At 36.7% G+C, this 22,444-nt stretch overlaps 1 protein-coding gene and 1 pseudogene across 1 annotated transcript; one reads left to right on the forward strand and one right to left on the reverse strand.

The window, feature by feature from the left end:
- The first annotated feature begins 6,519 nt into the window (after window positions 1–6,519).
- Window positions 6,520–19,930, forward strand: LOC120145211. Its single transcript, XM_039159104.1, is given in 11 exon segments — window positions 6,520–6,659; window positions 8,067–8,154; window positions 8,261–10,037; window positions 10,039–10,935; window positions 11,026–11,106; window positions 12,588–12,740; window positions 13,347–13,510; window positions 13,683–13,830; window positions 13,912–14,034; window positions 14,842–14,929; window positions 19,602–19,930. Coding segments are annotated over 9 exon segments (3,588 nt in total). The 5' UTR covers window positions 6,520–6,659; window positions 8,067–8,154; window positions 8,261–8,282; the 3' UTR covers window positions 19,781–19,930.
- A 248-nt stretch (window positions 19,931–20,178) lies between these two features.
- On the reverse strand, window positions 20,179–21,882 carry LOC120145210 (annotated as a pseudogene).
- Window positions 21,883–22,444: the final 562 nt, after the last annotated feature.

Below are 22,444 nucleotides of genomic sequence, written 5' to 3' on the forward strand. Positions count from 1 at the left end.
TCATTTCAATGCACCGTACTCCACAAGAAACGCTGGTGGAACTCCTTTACTGATATTGATAATTGTATTGGATCAAACCTGAAATGGTGAGTAAATAGTAAACTTTGAGAAACTCATTAATACAGAACTACCAGATGAATGCAATAGGTTATTGGATATATGGTGAATCATAAATTCCTTAGCAAGACAGTCATCATCAAATTCTAGCGGTGAATTCAGATTTCATTAGCTAAGTCTTCAATAAAAATAGAAATTTACGGTCTGAAAGAAGTATTTAGAGAGAGACAGATTCAGAAGATTAAATTGGGGAGTCTAGTGTGTTCCAACAAAACAGAGAAATATGTACATATCCTTTAAAAACATTAGTAGTTTATAACATATTTTAAAACCACATTAATACCCTCCAACCAAACACCGATATGCAGTTTCCCTGGAACTGCATCCATAAGAACTTACCCTAAGCACACAGCAAATGAGTCACCCTAAGGGAGTACCTTAGGGCCTATGGGCCTACCCAAGGGTCTCATTAGGTCCGTAAGGATTTACCAGCTTGATCAGAGCTGAACCTCTGTACTCTAGACTCCTACCCATACAATATCCAATAGAAATCAGATTGAGTAGTAACTTTAATGTCAAAATCATGATCCATTATAATGTTGTAAAAATGGCAATGTAGTTATTTCCTTACACCAAAATACAATCCCCCTGCTAAGAGAGTTCCTTGGGGCCTTAAAGCTTACCCAAGCAATACCTTAGGTCCGTAAGGAATTACCAGCTTGATCAGAGCTGAACCTCCATACTTTAGAATCCTACCCAGAAAATATCCCAAAAAATCAGTTCATACAGTAAACAGTAGATTCCATGATCCATGAATCAAGAACGATTATATTTTTAGTGAAAACATGAAACTAGATAGCACATTTCATGTAGCCATAGTTCATAAATAGTAAATCAATACATTAGTAAATCAGAATATCGAGCAGTTAAAATATTCAATAAAATAGTAATTTCGGTAAATCACATTTCAGGACAGATAAAATAATCATATAGCATATAGGTAACACACTAGATGATCTATTTATTTTCCGGAGGTACTTGGTATTTATCAGGTAGGGAGCCACATAATTTCTGCAAATTGATTGAATTTCAGTACTAGATCCCTATAAAAAGGGGGTTTGATAGCTAACAGGTTCATCAATCATTCAAGAAGTGATTTATCAAGATCATATGTTATTCATATATTTTTCGGAGGTGCTAAGTAATCAAGAAGGTATTCAGAATCTTTTACGTCAGAGTTACTTGAGATTTCATATATGACATGAGTGATTCCATTATTCAGGCAATCATTGGTATTTTAGACATTTTAGTTCTTTGAAGAATTCTTAGTAATTTAACCCAATGAGAGTAAAACAACAATTTTATAATATTTAGGATTTATAAAGAATTATCAGAATTTCGAGTGAAATTAAACTAACTAATTCCAACACTGCGATACTTGCCAATCATTCAAACCGAGGTACTTCACCATTATTCACTTCTTAATATTGATTGCTCTAGTTGAACTGATCACCTTCAGAATCACCGTTGAATGAATCTTAGGGAGACGAACATGTATTCCAAAGGTATTTATTTCATTTATGTGTTGTAACGGTATCAAGAAATATTGACGTGCTTGATTCGTGGTTCACAACCCTTATGGACGATAAAACATATAAGTTCATCAACGTTTCTAAACTTATCCAAGTTATCCACTTAATTCTAGCTAGGTCATTGAGGGTACTTAGGTCATTTAGTATTCAAGTTTATCTCGGTCACTTCGGAGTTTCCAAAGTAATTCGATCGTTTCAACAATTCATATACATACAACACTTCCATTCAATTCAACTTTGTCATATAATATAGGTATTTCGAGTAATTCAGATGTGTAAAGTACTTTCGGTAATTTAGCCTCCGGGTGTTCACTCAAGCATTAAATATTCTAGGTCATTTTCCCATTTTGAGGATATTTCAGTCATTTCATTTAATTTTGACATATATATTACTTCTAACAATTTAGTTATTAGGAGTTTATTCAAAAATCAGAATTCTAAGTTTTTACCATCTCAAAGGTTATGATCGATTAACAAGGTTATTTTCACTTTCAAGGACAATCCTTGTTTTTTACATCATACGGGTATTTTTGTAGTTTCTTATTCAAGTATTTCCGACATTTAACCTTTAACGAGATTAATCAGAATTTACGAGTCATGAGATTAATTGATTTACTGATTAAATTACTGAACTTAGATTTATCTCTTATCGATCTTCTAGTTCCTTACGCAAGCCAATTGAGTCTTATTGAGTTTACTGTCTTTATATCGTATTCAATTTGAGTCCGTCAATAATTAACTCTATGTAAAATTGACCAATAACTTCAATCATGCATTACACAAATCACCATGTACCATAAAGCATGAGGGTAGTAAAGTGTTATCTTGATTTATGAGTCATATCAGTTAACTAATTAAACTCCGTTTGATCTATCTCGAACTTTAATTCCACGTCCCAAAACGTCTCAGATACATGGAAAAACCAATTACATAATAAACGAAACTTAAATGTGAAAATTCATATTGAATATGGAGATAAAATGCCAAAAAATAGCTTACCGACTTCGAATTTGGCAAAGCAGGCTTCAGTTTCGAACTCAGGACATTGAAAAAAATTAAAATATGACTTTTCAGAAAATTTGATTTTTTGTTCAAAGTCAATGTTGGTCAAAGTCAACAATCAAGTTAACGGTTAAGTCAATGATCAATCAAAGTCAATGAGTTGGCTCTGTCCGAGTTGACTCAACCGAGTTGACTTAGTGAGAAAACTCAGCTCGACCCGGTTCGGTATGACTGGACCTATTCCAGAAGGCTCTTGAACCGGCAGAGGAGCCCCACGAGCATTGTCGGCGCGTGCAACGACGACGGGGATCGTTTTGACAGACCGATTACTCTCCGAGCCTTCATTCATTATTTCAACTAATCACAACTCAATAATTCAACCAAAACAACGTAAAGCGAACGCAGAAGGAGACTAGAGCGCTTATCCACGAAGGACAACGGTAGAACGACAGTGAGGCGATGAACCCGATCGAATTTTGATAGAAAAAGCACACTGAGTTCAAAGGCGGTGGCAGTATGATCTACGATCGTATATGGTAGCTAGAATCGAAGGAAAAAGCAACGACAACGTTAGGTTTTTGACAGAACTTCTTGAGGCCCTTCATGACGATCGACAACGAGTCTTTATGATCGGTTAGAGGGGTTTTGATAGCACAACGGCGACGATCACTCCGACTGGGGTCATGTTGGTCACGGTTGTCAGAATTCGAAGAATTGACGGTGGTGGATGAGGCGACGATTGCAAAATCGGGGGTTTTAGTTTTTGGGATTTTGGTTTGAAAAAGGCTCGATTTTGATTTGGGGATTTTGGTTTGAAAAAGGCTATTTTGATTTGGGGATTTCCAATGTCTGATTTGAATAAGACTTAAAATTAAATTTTCATAATAAAAAAAAGTAGAATAATGCTTAGCCTAAATGATAGTGGTATGACACCCCACTCCTTATGGCCCGGATTCAATCTCCATTTCATTTTTTTCACTACTAACGGAAAATGAAAAAATTAATGATTAAGTCCCTGAACTTACTGCATATATTAAAACGGTATGTAAATTTTAAAAAATTTCAATTTAATCCCTAATTTTATTAAATTATTTTTTATTTCAAAATGGGGTTGTGACATGTACACACAAAAAGAAGGATACTATTTATTAGGGTAAATTATGTTGGTGGCAAATAAACTTTGAAGATGCTTTCATTTTAGTTATTAAAATTGAAAAACTTTCATTAAAATTATAATCTTTAATAAAAAAATTATTTTAATCACCGAACGGCTAATGAAAGTTGATGTGGCATTCCCACATATTATTTTTTTAATAAATTAATACATTTAATAAGACGATAACACATAGTCCCACCACCTTGTTTATGGAAAATTGAAGGAAAGTATTACATTTAGATTATATTGTGACATACAAAATGAAAAATTACAACCTAGGCTTGATCCATTACAACATTGTTTTCATATTTTTCACTTAATTTCTCATCAGTAAGATGATAGAGCGCAAGGCTCTTAACCTTGTGGTCGTGGGATCGAGTCTCACGGTGAGCAATTCATAATTCTGGCTGCCGAAAGTCTTCTACGGAAGCTGCTCTCAACCCGTTGGGGGCAGCCTACTACATTACCTCCCCTCACCCCATTATATATGGAAATAGGGTCAGTTAATTTATTTAAGATGGCAACATCCAACATGTGTCATGTTCTTATTAAATGTATTAATTTATGAAATAAAAATGATATATAGACGTGTTGACTCACTTGTTCAACAATCTGATAACTGAAATAAAAAAATTTATCAACAAAAATAATTTTTAATGATCAAAGAGATAAAGCACCCTAACATTTAGTGGCCGTCAATGTAATTTACCATATTTATTATACTGAAATCTTTCTCCAACAACTAAAGTTTGATCCATTACAATCCTATTTCATATTTCTCTTAATTTTCTATCAATAATGGGATGAAACATGTCATTTTCTTATTAGTGGTAATAGTTTTATCAAAGAAAATGACGTATGGCCATGCTGACTCAGATGTTGTTAGCCATTTATAATATTGTGACCGTTGTTTCATTTTAATGACCAAAGTTAAAAAATTTAAAACTTTTAGTGACTGCTAATGTATTTTACCCTATTTATTATAATAAATTCCATAATTTAAAGTGTGGCTCTCATTCAAAACACGTATGCCCTCGCGTCATCTGCCGTCTTCTCTTTGTATAAATGAAAATTTACATCATTTACTTTCAAGTGGTAATAATAAATACACGTGACATATGCAATTATTATTACAAATAGTCAATATTTAGACATAAAATATGTCTCGCAATAAATAACTTGTCAGATCGAGGGGTTGTGTGTTTACTTCAAAATGATTAAACATTGAATGATTTAAATGTTAGATGATTAAGAGACTCTGAATGAATTAGCTCTGAATGTGACATGTTGTTTGATAATGGCTCTGAATCATTCAGAATGCACTTCTGTGTTGAATCATTCAGCATTGTTTTGTTGAATCAGTCAGCACTGAATCATTCAGAGATGTGAAACAAATGCGCTGAATGCTAAACGGTTCAACATTCAAAGCTGAATAATTTCATTAAGAGATAAATAAACAGCCCCTCATACCTGTTGGGAAATTATTTTCAAACTGAATGGAGGTGCTAAAATAATGTTTAATAAGGTCAAACGTTAAAGATATCCCTTTTTCTATGCATATAATATAATTTAGTATGGCTTGGCTTAGCTTAGCTTAGCTTCGAAGGTGACTTAATAGAAGAAAACAAAAGAATATGAAAGAGGATCTTAACCCAACTACTCAGTGTTTTGATACCATACAATTGTATGTATTATCTTAATGCTGCACCCGTAGGTCTTCACCGTAAAACAGTTGATCAAATCCTTAGATTCTTCATCAAAGATTACAGATCATCGTCAACTCGTTTTTATCTCTTACACGTAGAAGAAAACTGCACCTTTGACTACTCACCGGAATGTCGATCAACGGTTAATAAAGGATTTAAGGAAACAAAAGAGCCAACTTAGCATGACAAACACGTGATCTCATAATCAAAATTTTAATGACAGGTGTTCGAAATAAAATAAAAACGTAACGTAAGATATGATTTAAAAAATTAAATGATTAAAATGAAAATTTTAAAATAAGTGGTTGACTAAATATATAATTTAACCTTTTTTGTTTCTACAAGGATAAACAACACCGATTCGGTTATGTGCTTTGTAATAAACAAGAACTTTTTAAATATTGCAATTTACTCGACCAATTAAAAATATTATAAATATGTCATTGACCATTAAATATTAGATAAAATAATGACATGACTTAATAAAAATTTAAATTTTTAATATATATATATATATATATATATTATCATTTTAGTTATAGTTTGAAACAATTCAACAAATTAATATTATTCTTCTCTTAAATTGTACTATTTTCTTCTATAAATATTATATTACTTTCATGTTGGTATAATGACAATTTGACAATAATTTATTGTTACCTAATAAGATTATGCAATAATCTAACTATTGCTTCAATTTAATAGAATCGATTATCTTGATAATATCATAAAAGTGATTAAATTGATGAAATTTTTAAATATAAATAATTAAATTTATACTAAGTCGACATTAGAAGTATACTTCAGTTTTATCAGCCAATGATTTGTTTATAACATTATTTTAATTGAGTGGTTAAATTGTAAATTTCAGAAAAATGTGATTGAATTGTTAACAAATACATGAGTGAGAGACCTTGGGAGCATATTTTGCATTTCTTTAATTAGTATCTTCTACTTTTATTTGACTATTTAGTGAAACAATGGACTTACAGAGAGAAGTCAGAGATTGAGCGTTTTCTGGATTATCAAAGAACTGTAGTTTTGAGCTTTAAATTGAGTTTCGTTGTATTACAGTGGTAGCTGCTGATTCACTTAAGCTCTTGTGAAAACCTTCAATCCTAAACCCTTATCTCTTTCAGCTTTCAGGTAATTATTTTCAAAGCAACTTAGAAGATTTTTCCTTTTTTTTTTTTACTTTCACTTTTGTTGCTCTAAATCTTGTTATTTTGTATGGAGTTGATAAGCTCATCTATGTTGATCTGTTTCTCTACAAAGATTAGGGTTTTAATTTTATTGGTAGATTTCGTTTTAAACTAGAGGTACTGTTTAGCCGGGCGACTTTTTTGTATATATTCTGCGTGGCTGATTTTTAGTTGTTGTATTACTTGGTTGGTGCTGCTGCTTTAAGTATTCTATACGTCTAACTAAAAGAGGAAGTAGTTGATGGTCATAACTAAGTTTGCACTGCAAAGTTATGAAATTCGAATAGTCAGCGGAGAGGCCAACCTAGACATGTCATAATAGAGACAGGAGTTGAGAGTTCCGGATAGTTGATAGGGAGGGAGCTTGGTTTCTCAATTGGTGCCCTTGGTAAAGGTTGAGTTTTGGTGATGGTATCTTATTCGGTTACTTAACTGTAACGTTGTTTCTAAAGCTCACTGTTTTCCGCTTCTAGCAAGTTTTCTGGACTTGTTTTTGTTTTAGTTTAGGAGGAAAATGGGATCTGAACCCAGTTCTTTGAGCAGATGAGTATATCCACCTGCCATTGAGCCAAACGTTGAGATGCTTTCATTCATTGTATCTTAAAAAAAGACAGAATATGAAATGCAAGATTTTCAGTAGCTTAGGCTTCAAAAGGGGAAAACTGAAAGGCTTTAAACTTCTATCTTTGAGGGTTGTAACATTTTTATTGTTTGATCACTTTTGCTTATGCCTTCTGTGTCTATTGTATCCGTTGGGTGTTGGAAGTCGTTGAACCTTAAGAAAGATAATTTGGATGTTAGTCATTAATTTCTCGTTGTTGTGGTTTAGCATCTAAGATGGTTAATAATAATATGCATCAAATTACAGGTATCAACAACCACATCAATGCATTTTGGCATCTGTTATTCCTGTAGCTGTTAAGTTTCTGATACCAGCCTGAATTTTGGTGAACAATAAACATTAGATCAATATCTCTGTCCTCCTCTAAGTCCCTTTTCCCCTTTAGGGTTTTCTTTTATCTCCTCATTCAATTTCTTAATACAAGTTTTCTAAGACCTGGGAAAGTGAGGATTTCAGGTTTTGATTACTGTCTTGCTTCTGCAATTGAAGATAATATTATGGTATTACAAATGAAATATGATCAGGCTTAGGAGTACTTAGCAGCACATTTTATTGTTAAACTTGCAAAGCTGTTTTTTGGGTTAACTTTGCACATTAATTCCTAGTTTCTTTCATCTTTGTTTTACTTTCTTATTACTCAAACATAGTTCTGAGTTTTGTTACTTGCTGCAAAATCTAATATAAAGTCTCTGTCTTGTTGCAGGTCAGTAGCCGTTACTCCTCATAAAGGTTCCTGGCGGCTATTCTCATCTGCTTTTGGTTCTGAAACTAGAAACTGGAAACTAAATAGAATTTGCTATTGGGTTTCAGTTGCTTGGCAAGTTTAACTTTTTTGTGCAGTATGGTTATTGTTTCTGTTAATAGATGATTTCTATATGTATTTGTCAGCTTACTTTTATATCTGAATGATGACGTGGGTACAGGGACTCAATTGAGACTAAATGAATGGAGAAAAATCCAAACGATAATTCCATGGAGCACCCCAGAGCTAGTAAACAATACAACTCTTTGGCGCATGGAAATGGGGGATTCTCTCATGCAACTCAAGCATTTATGCAAAATCCTATGACCAGCATAAACTTGAGTATAAGACCTCCTGAGCCAAAAGGATCTGATGTGAAACCTGTACTTAATTATTCCATACAGACTGGTGAGGAGTTTGCTTTCGAATTTATGCGGGACCGGTTAAATCCTATGAAGCCTTTCATCCCAAATACTCTCGGTGAATCCAGTTATGCAACAGGATATATGGATCTAAAAGGTATTCTAGGCATTAGTCGTACTGAGTCTGAATGTGAGTCTGATATGTCAATGCCTAATGTAGTAGAGAAAGGCCCGAAGGGCTTTGAAAGAAAAGGCTCTATACATGAAAACCGAAGTCGTTATGGGTCACTTCAATCAATGCAACAGAGTACCCCGGGCTATGAAAATAATAGAGGCCTTTTATACATGTCACTTGGTACTTCTGATGGCACATCACCAAAGATGAAGGTTCTCTGCAGCTTTGGTGGAAAAATCCTACCTCGGCCAAGTGACAGAAAGCTAAGGTATGTTGGAGGTGAAACACGCATAATTCGCATCAGAAAGGATATTTCATGGCAGGAATTTAAGCAGAAGATATTAACAATTTATGACCAAACAGAAGTGATTAAATATCAGCTTCCGGGAGAGGACTTTGATGCTTTAGTGTCTGTGTCCTCGGATGATGATCTGCAGAATATGATGGAGGAATGTAGCGAACTTCTAGACAAAGAGGCTTCCCAGAAGCTTAGGATGTTTATGTTCTCGCTGAGCGATTTGGAGGATACTCAGTTTGGTCTAGGCAGCATGGATGGTGACTCTGAGATTCAGTTTGTGGTAGCCATAAATGGAATGGATGTCGGAACAAGGACAAGCTCTACTCTGCAGGGGTTGACAAGCTTTTCTGCTAGCAATCTAACAGAATCGGAGGGAAATAATATTGTCAGGGAAACAAGCAGAGTTGCAAGAGACTCAGTTGTGATTAGCTCTTCTAACATTCCTGGCATTATGATGTCATCATCAACTTTTCAGTCTTCTCAATCAGCTCTACCAGGTTCCTCAGGCACCTACGAAACCCGTCCACAGTTTTATCATGGCCAGAGGATGGGGTATCCATTGCAGTATGGTCATAATTCTTCTACTTATTCCAATGTGGGAGAATTTTCTAATTCAGTTCCTCCTAATGGGTTTATGAATCAACATGAACACTTGACTGAAGTGCAACCATACAATGGTCTACAACAACAGAATCTACCAATGCTGGGGGCCGAGTTGAAACCCAAATCTGATGGTTCAGGTCACCAGGGCAATGGCCTTGCAAAATATAATCCCTTGGAAACAGATCATGCAGTTTCTCTCCAGCCACATGATGGAAAGGTGCTAAATCATTTCCCGCGTGAAGAAGTGCAAGTTGCGGTTACTTCACAAGATGTGTCTCTTTTTACTGTTAAAAATGAAGCTAAATTCCAGGAACATGAAAAGGTTATGTCATATGCTGATGTTGTGAATCAAGTGCCAGTTCCTAAAAGGGGTAATGATGACCACCACACTACTTCTAGTTATGCTGATTCTGATTCTAGTCCTGCTGATTTAAGCTACATTGAGCCCACTGTACCTCCGCACAAGGTTTATTATTCGGAAAGAATACCTCGGGAGCAGTTAGACTTGCTAAATCGATTGTCAAACTGATGATTCATTAGGTTCCCATTTGCTATTAGCTCACCCACAATCTAATGTGTCACAGCAGGGTCCTAACACAGAAACTGGTGAAAATTTAAGCGATAGTAATATTGCTTCCCATACTGAGAACTCAGCTGCTAAACCTTCTAATATCACTCCCCATCCTTGTGCTGTGTCTCAGATAAGCTCAAAGCTTGCTGAAGATGTGTTGGACACAGGCTTGAAGCAAGCAGTTTCAAACCCCGTGGACAGTATACAAGCTTCAAACAAAGATGGGGTTCATGTTGGTTTTCTGAAAGATAACCTTCCAGATGATGAGTCAGCAGAAACTGGGCTGGGGCTTCCTGTATCTAGTGAATCAGCATTCGCTTTGCCCCATGATGCCAACTTGGCTAGCCAAAATCCTCCAGGGAATTTCCAGGTTGATTTGAGGACGGAGAGTTCGACAAAAGATGATTCTAAAGAGAACCTCCATAGTGGTATTATCAGGGCAGATCATGGGGACATTCTTATTGATATTAACGATCGATTTCCTCGCGACTTCCTTTCTGATATGTTTTCCAAAGCAATGCTTTCTGAGGAGTCCTCTGGTGTTGGCCCACTGCAAACAGATGGAGCTGGCTTGAGCTTGAACGTGGAAAACCATGAGCCAAAACGCTGGTCATATTTTCAGAAGTTGGCGCAAGATTTTGAAGAAAAAGATGGTTCCCTCATCAACCGAGATCATATATCAGATCAGTTTACCCCACAGGATGTAGTTCCTTTGAGCCAAGCTGATGCTGATAAGAATTTTGGTGAAAACAACCCAAAGGATGGTCAACCCCAAGTGCAAATCAGTGAAAGTATGCAGTTTGATGCCATGATAGAAAACCTAAGAACACCAGAGTCGGAATATGAGGTAATTAATTTCAATGATTAATTGATTTTGTTCACCTTGTTTCCTTAAAAGACATCTGCTAACAGAATATGGCTGCATGGGTTCTTCTAGAAGCCGAAGTCGGAAAAGAGGAATGTTGGCCTACCTCCTTTGGATCCTTCTCTAGGAGATTTTAATATCAATACCTTGCAGGTATGCTACCTTTATAACAGATTCTCCTGCTTTTCTTATGCTTTTGGTGCATATGAAATGGAGTGGGACACTGTTTGGCTACTTGCAATAAACAATTATTTATTGGAAACTTCAAATTTTGTTCTGGAATTTATGTTGCATCTCCTTCTGCCTTTTGGCATGTGCAAACTTTTCATTTTTATCACTACCCAAGTATTTATTTATGTATGTGAAACTGAAACCTGGAAGCTTAACTACAAATTCAATAAGATCACTGTAATTTTTTAGAGATAAGATGCTGATACTTGAGAGTGTTTTCAAAAGGGCGAGGCACACAATACGTGCTTGCCCGAGGGATTAAAGATGTGCATGTGCATGTTTTTGTATGTGTGTTTGTCTATGTATATAAAATGACCTTAAGATATATATTTCGATAGTGAACTTTAAAGAGTGGTACAATTTATCCTACAAAACATGCAAAATTTTCTTTCGTTGGCCAATGTGTATGATTTCCTTTGATCCCTCATTTGTTGTTGAATACTCAAAATTTTGAAAGTAACTAGTTTGATATTTTCATTGTTCTTGCTAATAAAGGTACATTTAATAAAAAAATTAAAGAAACTAGAAAGGCTTCAATCAAGCAGACATTTTTATGCACTTATGGCCTTGCAAAAAGGCATGTTTATGCACGCCAAACACGTGCCTGATCAAATGTGCCTCACCCAAAAAGGTCTGAAGCGCTTTTGTTATCTAATGCTATGGTGCAACAACTAGATGTGCTTAGGTGCACTCCCACTGGGTAGTGGAACAGTTTTTTAGCAGTGCTTGCTTGTCTTTTCGGAGACTTCTAGTTGGAGAAATTAGCTTTCTTTTTTCCTCATCACGTGTGCTTCACAAAATAATCTAATAAAAGCCCAGATTCAAGGGACAGTCTATGTTTATGTCTAATGTTTAGCTCATTCTAGACATGTATTCTAATCCTTGTTGAAGCTATTTATTTTTGTCATTCTCTATCTAAGAAATCTCAAAATTCGATTCTGATGACTCTAATTTTGCTTGATAAAAGTTCTGGGAGAACAATAGCTAATGCTAGTCTCTAGCTATTGAATGGTTTCTTAAATTTACAGAGGCATTGAAATATATATTTTTAGATTCTTTTTCTTTTGTAGTGCTAAGTTAAATTTTGTTCGTCTTTATATGTTTAGATTCAGTCTTTGTTTCTTATTATAAACTTAATTTGTTGACGCAAATGAAATGGTGATAAGCTTTTTTGGAGTATCAACTGGCCATAAAATGCTTTGAAGCTGCAGGGATGTGTTTCTGAAATTTGTTTTGTTTTTGAAAACTACTGAGTACATACAAACTAAAACAAAAAAATGTATATCTCTTGCATTTTTGTTATATTTTGGGCCTCAACGTATTTTGAGTCCCCCACGTACTTTCTGAAACATTTTCTAATGTATACTAGATGCTTGTTTGTTTGTCCTGGATTGATGTTATAGCTCATCAAGAATGAAGATCTTGAAGAGTTGAGGGAGCTGGGCTCCGGTACATTTGGAACTGTATATCATGGCAATTGGAGAGGATCAGATGTTGCCATCAAGAGAATAAAAAAGAGCTGCTTCACAGGTCGATCATCTGAGCAAGAAAGATTGGTAATTTGCCTAACACAAATTAATATTTTTATTCATATAACATTTTCTGCATTTTGTTTCACGAAACCAGTGTTTGAAAGCCTGTTGAACTTAAAAGGAAGTCTAACAAACTAAAAAATATGTATATTGTTAACTTCTCTACTGGGGGAGGGGGGGTTCCAAATAGAACTTATATACACACACTCGCTCTTGGAGTTGCCAGGTGTTGATATCCGGTTAATCGACTACATCGCTGCTGGCAATGATTTCTTCCCGTTATTATAACTATTATCATAACCATCATTTCATATCCCAGTTATTGCATTATTTGCTACTGCCATTGTTTGAAAAGCCTGTTGGTCCTAGTTTAACAAACTAAAAATATATATTTTTACCTTTTCTACTGAAGGGGGTCCAAACAAAACCTTTTTTTATAGTCGGGGTTGCCAGGGTTTGATATCTGGTCACTATACCAAATGGCTGTTGGCAATGATTTCTTCTCTTTATTATAGCTATTATCATAATCATCATTATCTAACTAGTTCTTGCATGTCTGCTACTGCCAGTCTCTCTCTGGTATTATTCATACTTAAAGCTTTACTAAAAGATCTACACTTATGTCCTCAGACCATTGAATTTTGGCGGGAAGCTGACATTCTTTCAAAGCTTCACCATCCAAATGTGGTGGCATTTTATGGTGTGGTGCAGGATGGTCCTGGAGGAACAATGGCTACTGTTACTGAGTTCATGGTTGATCGTTCCCTTAGGCATGTTTTACTTCGCAAGGATAGGTGAAATCTTTTTTCACATTGTTATTGAGTAATAGCTTGTTTTACTTATTTATTTATTTGTTTTCTTTTTGTTGGGGGGAAGGGGGGTTGATATTTATGAGAATCTCATTACTGCCTGTTGTTACTTCACAAATATGTTCTGCTTACTGTTATACCTAATCTAAATTTCCAGGTTGCTTGATCGTCGAAAGAAGCTCATAATTGCTATGGATGCAGCATTTGGGATGGAATATTTACATTCAAAAAATATTGTGCATTTTGATCTGAAATGTGACAATTTGCTTGTTAACTTGAAAGATCCTTCACGACCTATTTGCAAGGTTACCTCGCTGTGCTACCCAAATTAGTATGGTTAAAATTTTGTGCTAATTATTACATCTCTAAGAATCTTACTTTCTCAGGTTGGTGATTTTGGCCTGTCTAAAATCAAACGTAACACCTTAGTTTCTGGTGGTGTTCGGGGGACCCTACCATGGATGGCTCCAGAGCTCCTAAATGGAGGCAGCAATAAGGTTTCAGAAAAGGTAAAATGTCTTCCATGAAATTAACTTGAACTGGCACAATAAGCTATTCTCTTTTTCTGATTCTTCCCACGGATCTCTGGAAGGTTTTACATGATTTTTGCGATCTAAGACTTAGTTCATAATGATAAAACCCAATGAAGGTTTTATATCAATAAAATGAGGTACTCTTTTCCTCCTTCCGCTGGTTGTTCCTTACCTCTCGGAAAGGATCAATTATGAAGGGGGCTTTTAATGAGACCTCCAACTTTTATCAAAAAGATAAAACCCAATGGAAAGAGGCTTCTCATTAGTCATTTAAGAAACCATTGTAGTTCATCTATAGAAGCTTCTGTGTAATGGGAAATTAAGATAATGATGGTACAAATGGCTGCTACTGCTTAATTTGCTCTATAGTGGATCAGAAAGAAGCAGTTAGTGCTGAATTTTGCAAATTACGGGAGAGCATTTCATGAAAGTACTCTTTTGCAAACTGTTTATCTGCATCTATCTATTTGTCAAGATGATTAAAATGAATGGCTTTTGCTTGTGGTATTGTTTTAATACAGCATCTGTTCATAGCTAAACCATAGCGCATCAAACTACTCTAGTTACCATGGCTTTTTTAAATGAAATGGAACTCAAAGCTGGATGATATTGGAAATAGTCTAGGAGAATCAATTTTTGAGTCTGAATTTATAAGTAGATGTTAATGACAGTCGACCATTTTTCCCTTCTTTGTTTCTGCAGTTTCAGTACCATATAAATAGCTAGTGACATAATGTCATTTTTTAGTAGTATTTTTCTTTACATTTATTTGTTGATCTGCAGGTTGATGTGTTCTCCTTTGGTATTGTTCTATGGGAGATTCTCACTGGGGAAGAGCCTTATGCCAAAATGCACTATGGTGCAATTATAGGTGTGGCTCAGAGTACTTTTCTTCTTAAAACAACAGCCTGTTTTTTCTACCCATTGGGCTGGAAATTTTGTTTTGGATCCAAAATATAACATGGATGTAGTCTTATTACTTTTTTGATAAGAATGACAGGCCTCCTTAAAAACCTCCTTCTTGATTAAAGGAGGAGGAAAAGAGTGCCTTAGAAACTTTATTACTCCTCCGAAATTACATAAGATTTAACATAAACACCATACTGAAAAAACAAAACAAACTAAGCTACTCAACAGACAACCAAAAACCTAAACTCAAACGATACAACGCACTGGAAACGACTAAACATCAACCAATTCCCATCTTTGCTAAACTATCAGCCTCCCCATTACACACCCTTGTAATCAATCTAATTGAGTGCACCCTGTCCGAGATAAAAGATGAAATCTCTTTAACTAATGGGAGGATAAAAACAGGGGCCAAAGCTGGGGTATGGACCCATTCCACAGCCGACTTACAGTCACTTTCCAAAATCAACCTTCCAACATTAACCCAACAAGAAGACATATAGATTTCAATGCCTCTCTTAATAGCCTTTAACTCAGCAACCGGCGGGGGACCCTGGCCTACATTTTTGAAAAAGTCAGAAGGGAGTTGCTATTCCAGTTTCTCAAAATACCTCCATTTGAGCCATCAAGTCTAACAGCTCCATCGACATTCATCTTCAAAAAATCCATAGGGGGTGGAATCCAGCGAGAAACCTGAAAATTGTTAAGGTTGAGAGCTTTAATACCATCTGCAAGAGATGGATCACCAATCAGCACATCCTCCTGAATAGGAAACTTAGGATACTTGGCTAGAAACCATTTAGATAACCTGAATCTAGCAATAAAAAACAGAGACATCCTATCCAAGGGGGAACCTTCAAACACCATTGCATTCCTAGCTTTCCAAATCGACCAAAATACTACTCCCGAGATAAATTTCCAAATCAACGATTTCCCCCTCAGCTCACCCCAAGAACATAGCAAAGAAGGTGGATCCTTTGGAAGGACTAAGGCTATATCCCAAAAGCTTGCTATCTTGTTCCAAAGTTCCCAAACAACATCACACGAAATAAATAAATGCTGAACTGATTCCACCTGTTTTTTACAAAACGGACAGAGAATTTCATCTCCTAGCTGCAAACCTCTTTTCACCACTCCTCTCTCACTGCCACTTTCTGATGAGCTAGCTGCCACAGGAAGACTTCAACACGAGGAGGAGATAAACCCTGCCACACCCCTTTTACCCATAAATCGGACCCCCCAGACACCTTGCCGAGTTCCTTTCTACAAGATTTCACTGAAAACAGTCCATCCCCGCTTGCAGACCAAGAAAGAAAGTCTTCAACTGAATCAGTCAGTTTAAAGTCCTTCAGTTTTGTCATTAAATCCAGCCACTGATCCAACTCCCAGTCACACAAATTCCTTCTGGTTTCGATGTTCCACACCCAACCGTTCGAATCTGAACTTCCAAACTCAACGACCATACCCCATTTATTTGTAGACAACACATACATTCTAGGGAAAAGATTTTTTAAAGGAGACTCATCAGCCCATGAATCCATCCAAAATGCAATAGACTTTCCATTTCCCAGTTTCAACTTGGAGTTTGATCTGATACGTTCACCCTCCGAGTCGTTCTTCAGGAAATTGTTGGCAATCCCTCTCCAAATCCAAGAAGATTTGGGCGAAAAAACCTTGCTAATAGACATGGAATTACTACTTACCTTGTGCCTGCAACATAACACACTTTTCCACAAAGTATTTTTTTCATTGGCGAACTTCCACACCCATTTTCCCAAAAGAGCCCGATTAGATAGGTTCACATCAAGAACACCAAGGCCACCAGAATTTGGAGGCTTGCAGACTGATTTCCAATTAACCCAGTGTATCTTCCTTTTTTCCTCATTATCCCCCATAGGAAACTGGCCATTAATGAATTGAGCTTCTTACCAATTTTACAAGGCATTCTAAAAAGAGATAAGAAGAATATTGGTAGGGATGTCAACACCGACTTCAATAAAACTGTCCTGCCAGCCAATGAGAGACAATTAGCTTTCCAGCCGGCTAGTTTGGAACTAAAATTCTTGAAAACTGGATCCCATAAGGCTTCTGAGTTTTTCTTAGCACCTAGAGGAAGTCCCAAGTAATCTGTTGGAAGGGAATCAATAGAACAGCCCACCGAAGATGCCCATTCTGATAAAACTTCCTCTTCCACATTAATACCAAATAGCTTACTCTTAGCTAGATTAAGATGCAACCCTGTCATAACACTAAAAATCCTCAATACTCTCTTGACATTTTTAATCTGGGAGAGAGATGCTTGACAGAAGATGATCAAGTCATCGGCAAATTGTAGATGTGACAATCGAACAGAATTTTCAGATTCCCCAATAACAAAGCCTTGAAACAGACCCCTGTCCACTGCTTTAGATATCATCAAATTAAGCAGCTCACCTTCAATGTTAAACAGTAGCGGAGATAAACTGCACCCTTGCCTAAGTCCTTTGGCCATGGGAAACTCTTCCGATGGAGACCCGTTTACGAGAACCGAGATTGAAGCTGTTGAAATACACTGAGATATCCACGACAACCATCTCTTACCAAAACCCATCTCTGACATTACTCTGATTAAAATTGGCCATTCCACGGAATCATAAGCCCTACGAAAATCTACTTTGAAGACAACCCCTTTTAACCCTTTTTTCCTCTAGTAATCAATCCCTTCGTTTGCTATAAAAGCACAATCCAGCAACTGTCTCCCCGGTATAAAAGCAAACTGAGAGTGACTAATAATATCACCAACACAACAACTCAATCTCTTCGATAGAACTTTTGAAAGGATCTTGTATAAGCTGCCTACAAGGCTGATTGGTCTAAATTCCTCTACACTGTCCGAATTAAGCTTCTTCGGAATAAGTGTGATAAAAGCATGGTTTATACTGTGCTCCCATTTGCTTCCAAAATAGAAATCTTCAAAAAATTTCTACACGTGCTCCTTTAAAATCGGCCAGCAGTTTTTAAAGAAACCCATGGTGAAACCATCGGGTCCTGGAGCTTTAGAGCTGTCTGATGAAACTATAGCTTGCCAAATTTCCTGTTCTAAGAAGTGCTCTTCAAGCTTCTTAGACTGATCCCCTGATAGCTTAGCAAAATCCAATAGTAAATCCTCCGTTTCCAATGTTGAATTGGAGTTATAGGCTGCCTTGAAAAATTCTGAAATATGTAACTTTAATTGTTGAGGATCTGAAACCACACTCCCATTTATCTTCAAGCTTAAAATTTCATTTCTTTTGCTTCTGTTCAGAGCAGACAGATGAAAAAACCTTGTGTTCCTATCCCCCTCCTTGATCCATCTAGCCCTTGACTTATGAAACCAGATGCTTTCTTCTGTCCTATACAACCTCCATAGATTTGTCCTACACAGCCTCAACTGATCCCACTCATGCTTCGAAAGAATTCCACCTTGAGCTTTAAGATCCAATTCATTAATATTCCTCTCTAAATCAGAAATCGACTCAGAAATCCCAATAAATTTACTGCTGGACCAATTTCTGATTGAATTTTTAGTTCCTTTTAAGATACTGAATATACCCCTTCTATTATTTCTCCCCCTCATAGCAACCATTGAAGATTTAACCAATTCCTCAAATCCTTCCTCCTCTAGTAGATAATTAAAAAACCTGAATGGTTTCGGTCCCCAATTAACAGCTTTGTCCTCTAATGAGACTGGATTATGATCAGATAGGGATTTAGGCAAGAGACTTTGCACTACATTTGGAAAACATGACAGAAACGTCCCAGAGATTAAGAACCTATCTAATCTTTCCCAAGTCGAGTCTTCTCTATTATTACACCAAGTATACCTTCCTCCCACCAAAGGTAGATCAATTAAATGTGATTGCTGTAAGAAGTTTCTAAATAAATCAATAGAATGCCAGTTTTGTGATTTTCCCAACTTCTCATCCGGATCAAGATACACATTAAAATCTCCCCCAATACACACTAACATATTTTGAGCCGAAACAAACTCCAACAATTCCCTGAAAAAATCTTCCTTTTCTGCTTCAATTGATGGACCGTATACATTGATAATCACACACTCTTCACTTGAATTTCTGAACTTCCCAAAGACTGCTATGAATCTGCCATTAAGATGGCTGTTCGAGACTTCAAAATCATTTTCATTCCACATAATCATCAATCCACCAGCAGATCCCACTGCTGGCGCAACAATCCCTCCTTTAAGGAATCTCCCCCCTATCCTTCTTCTAAGAGCCAAAGAAACAGTTTCTAGTTTTGTTTCTTGAATTAGAATCAAGTTCGGCTTATTCTTCTTCACCAAATTAGCTACAACTCTTGACTTTTCCTTTTTTCCAAGACCCCTTACATTCCAAGAAATAATGTTGACATTTATCATAACAAGAAGATCTACACCAAATCCTTTAGACTGATGCACATACAAAATCCTTTTAAGGGCGGTCTATTTTATTGACCATGAGGCATTGCAACCTGTTAAATGACCTGTTCATGCTGATTCCTAACATAGATATGCTTGGTTGCCTATAAGATGGTTATATGCATTTTCCTCCATTTGCATTGATAACATGCTTCGAGTCATTCTCTCTTTATGATCTAGTAGTTATTTCGACATGCAGGAGGCATTGTGAGCAACACATTGAGACCGACGATTCCAAGCTTTTGTGATCGTGAATGGAGAATATTGATGGAACAGTGTTGGTCCCCCAACCCTGCAGCCAGGCCATCGTTCACAGAAATTGCCAGTCGATTGCGTACAATGTCACAACAAAGCAAGGTTCACAAGGCATCAAAATGATAATGATTCAATAGGTATTCATTTAATTGTGCACACGTTTGAGTAGTATATTTAATTGTACAATCACTTGGGAAAGGAGAATCGGGGCTCCCTAATTGTGTTTTTGGAATGGAAGGCTTCTCTTATAAAGAAATAATAATGTTATTGAACAGATATTGTGATCTAGTGTGCCATTGTACTCGAAAAAAACACTTTTATCTTCTTCCTTTTTGAACTTTTCTCTACGAGTTTATCACAATTTACATTTCCTTTTTGAAACTCAAGTATAATTTCTTAAAATAATTTAACTTTTTTAAAGTTGTTTCTTAACATTTAAAAGGTAGAAAGTGCATTTAATAATATGTAAAGAGTAGCCACCCAAGGAGTTTTGCAAGGTAGGTAATCAAACTTGTGTTCCGTTGGGGCCCTATATTCTGATTGTCCCTAAGAACATATCTTATTTTCAAAGTTTTGTTCAATAAATGTCGTTGCCGAATCAATGATATAATGGCTTTGGTCGAGATGATATGTTCCGATGTTACTATGACGAAGTATTGATCAGTTGCCAGGCAGATGGCAGCATCAAAGGCCTGCCTTTCCACCCAAGGAGGAGCGCCCTTTCTCACTGCCCAGTGTGTAGCCGTCGCAGCCATAAACCGAAAGCATCATCCTTGCTTGACTCAAACACTTCAACCCCATCACATTAAACCAGACTCTGCCTAATTGCCTTCGCCATTGATCTGCTCTTTCGTGCCTTTCGATCCTGTCTGACCCTTTAAGCTACTATGTTATGGATTTCTTTGGCGAAGTGAAGCCTCTCTATCTTCATCCTTTGAGGATTATGTCTGGGTAGACTCACTTCTAGTGAATCGAAAATGGCTGAAAAGTAATGAAGGGACTCGAGGAACCTCCTGAGAAAGAACGGTCCGTTGTGGTTCGCATCTTGTTCCACCACGGTCAACGAAGCCGGGCTTAGTTTCTTGATTGCTTGGAGGATTGCTTTGAGTGATCCTCTATTCTCTTTGATATATTTGTGCAAGTGCATAACGCTGTTGATGTATAATGATTCCCCTTCTCTTAAGTTGAGATTCTCTGAGGTCAAAAGAGGTGGTGTAACTGGCTCTGTTATAATATGGAACTCCATCGGTATACCTAGTGAGTTAGCATCCTCGACGAGGGACTTTATGCTGGTTTCAAGCTCTACGAGATGTTTATCGCTGGTTAATGCCATGATTCGGAGAGTCGGGGACCTTCGGGCCTCGATGCTAGTGTTCTTATCAGGGAAGGCCATTGAAGTGTATGTTCCATTTCTAGATCAATGATGTGCAAGGAAACTTTCCCTTGTGCGGCTTTACATACTGCCTCATTTGCAGCCATGAAACTGAATGCAATGTAAGGAGTTATCTGGAAAGTAGATGAAAAGCCTCCGTTTTCTCCTCCCTAGCCATCGATGGCACGTCGACAGCACAATTCGTGCTCGTGCCATTCCCATTGACGTTTTGAAGAAGTGGTAGTCTAGCTCTTAATCCGGCAGCAAAGCAATAGGAAACCCTTTGCAGTGAATCACCCAAAGGAGTAGCCGAAGCCCATATTTGAGTGAGCATAGAGGTTGCAAGGTGTAAGTCAAGGCAGCCGACGACCTCGGCGCATGCCAGCAACAAAGGCACCAGGTGAAGCCCTTGGTCTACCCCATGGCTCGCCTCCACTATACTAGGCACAATTCCATGTGCTCCCAAATCTTCACACGAGCCAGCCACTCGTTTCCAACTCATCTCCTTCAATCATCAAATCATCGTTCACGATCGAAAATGTCTATATTTCATCCTGAAAACGATGGGAATTTTCCTGCTTCTCGGAGTTATGATGATCATCTTTATAGTCCCCATCGTCATCTACACCGACATTGTTGTCCATGTTGACGAAACTATCAACAAAGTCTTGGACCTCAGAAGCAGCCAAGTGAGGGGTGGTGGTTTCATCATCTGGACAACATGAATCAATGTCATAATTCATGGCTTCTTCCAACTCAACTTGCTCAAGCTCCACTCGTTCCGAGCAAAACCTTCGAATGGCGAAATCATGGTTAAAGCTTTCATACAACCAACCATTGAAGCCTTCCATTATTTACTCGAAGGTATTAAGGAGGAAACCGAAATGGGAGGAGTGAATAGTGAGTACAGACCTAAATCAAGCCTACTCTCCTTTCATACATATATATAGGGGCTAATATTAAGAAATATAAAAATGGTAGTAAAAAGTGTGAAATGAGAAAAATCATGGTAAACACTTTTGGGTGCCCTATCGAATAGTAAAATGATAATTACACTTTCATAACTTATTAAATGAATTTGTAAGGAAAGTAATGGAAATTTGGAAGGAGCTTGTTGTGATGATCCATGCAATTTTACATTAAACTTGCTTTTGTTATGGACAACATTAATTTGTAAGATATATTAATATTATTTTTAATAAAAATAAATTTAATATTATTTTTTAAGGAACAGTTAGTGGCCATATATATATATGTGCGTGTGAATGTTGAAAAAATATTCAAATTCATTGTGCATGTGTGTAGGGAATAGATTTAAATTTTGTTGTATTTTAGACAAGAATGTACTATAAATATAAATTAAGGAATCATAGGGAATTGGGTAGAGGATGAAAGAAAGGGACAGAGGTGGGGAT

This window comes from Hibiscus syriacus, unplaced genomic scaffold, assembly GCF_006381635.1.
Source record: "Hibiscus syriacus cultivar Baekdansim isolate YM2019G1 unplaced genomic scaffold, ASM638163v2 tig00110893_pilon, whole genome shotgun sequence".
Taxonomy (NCBI): Eukaryota; Viridiplantae; Streptophyta; class Magnoliopsida; order Malvales; family Malvaceae; genus Hibiscus; species Hibiscus syriacus.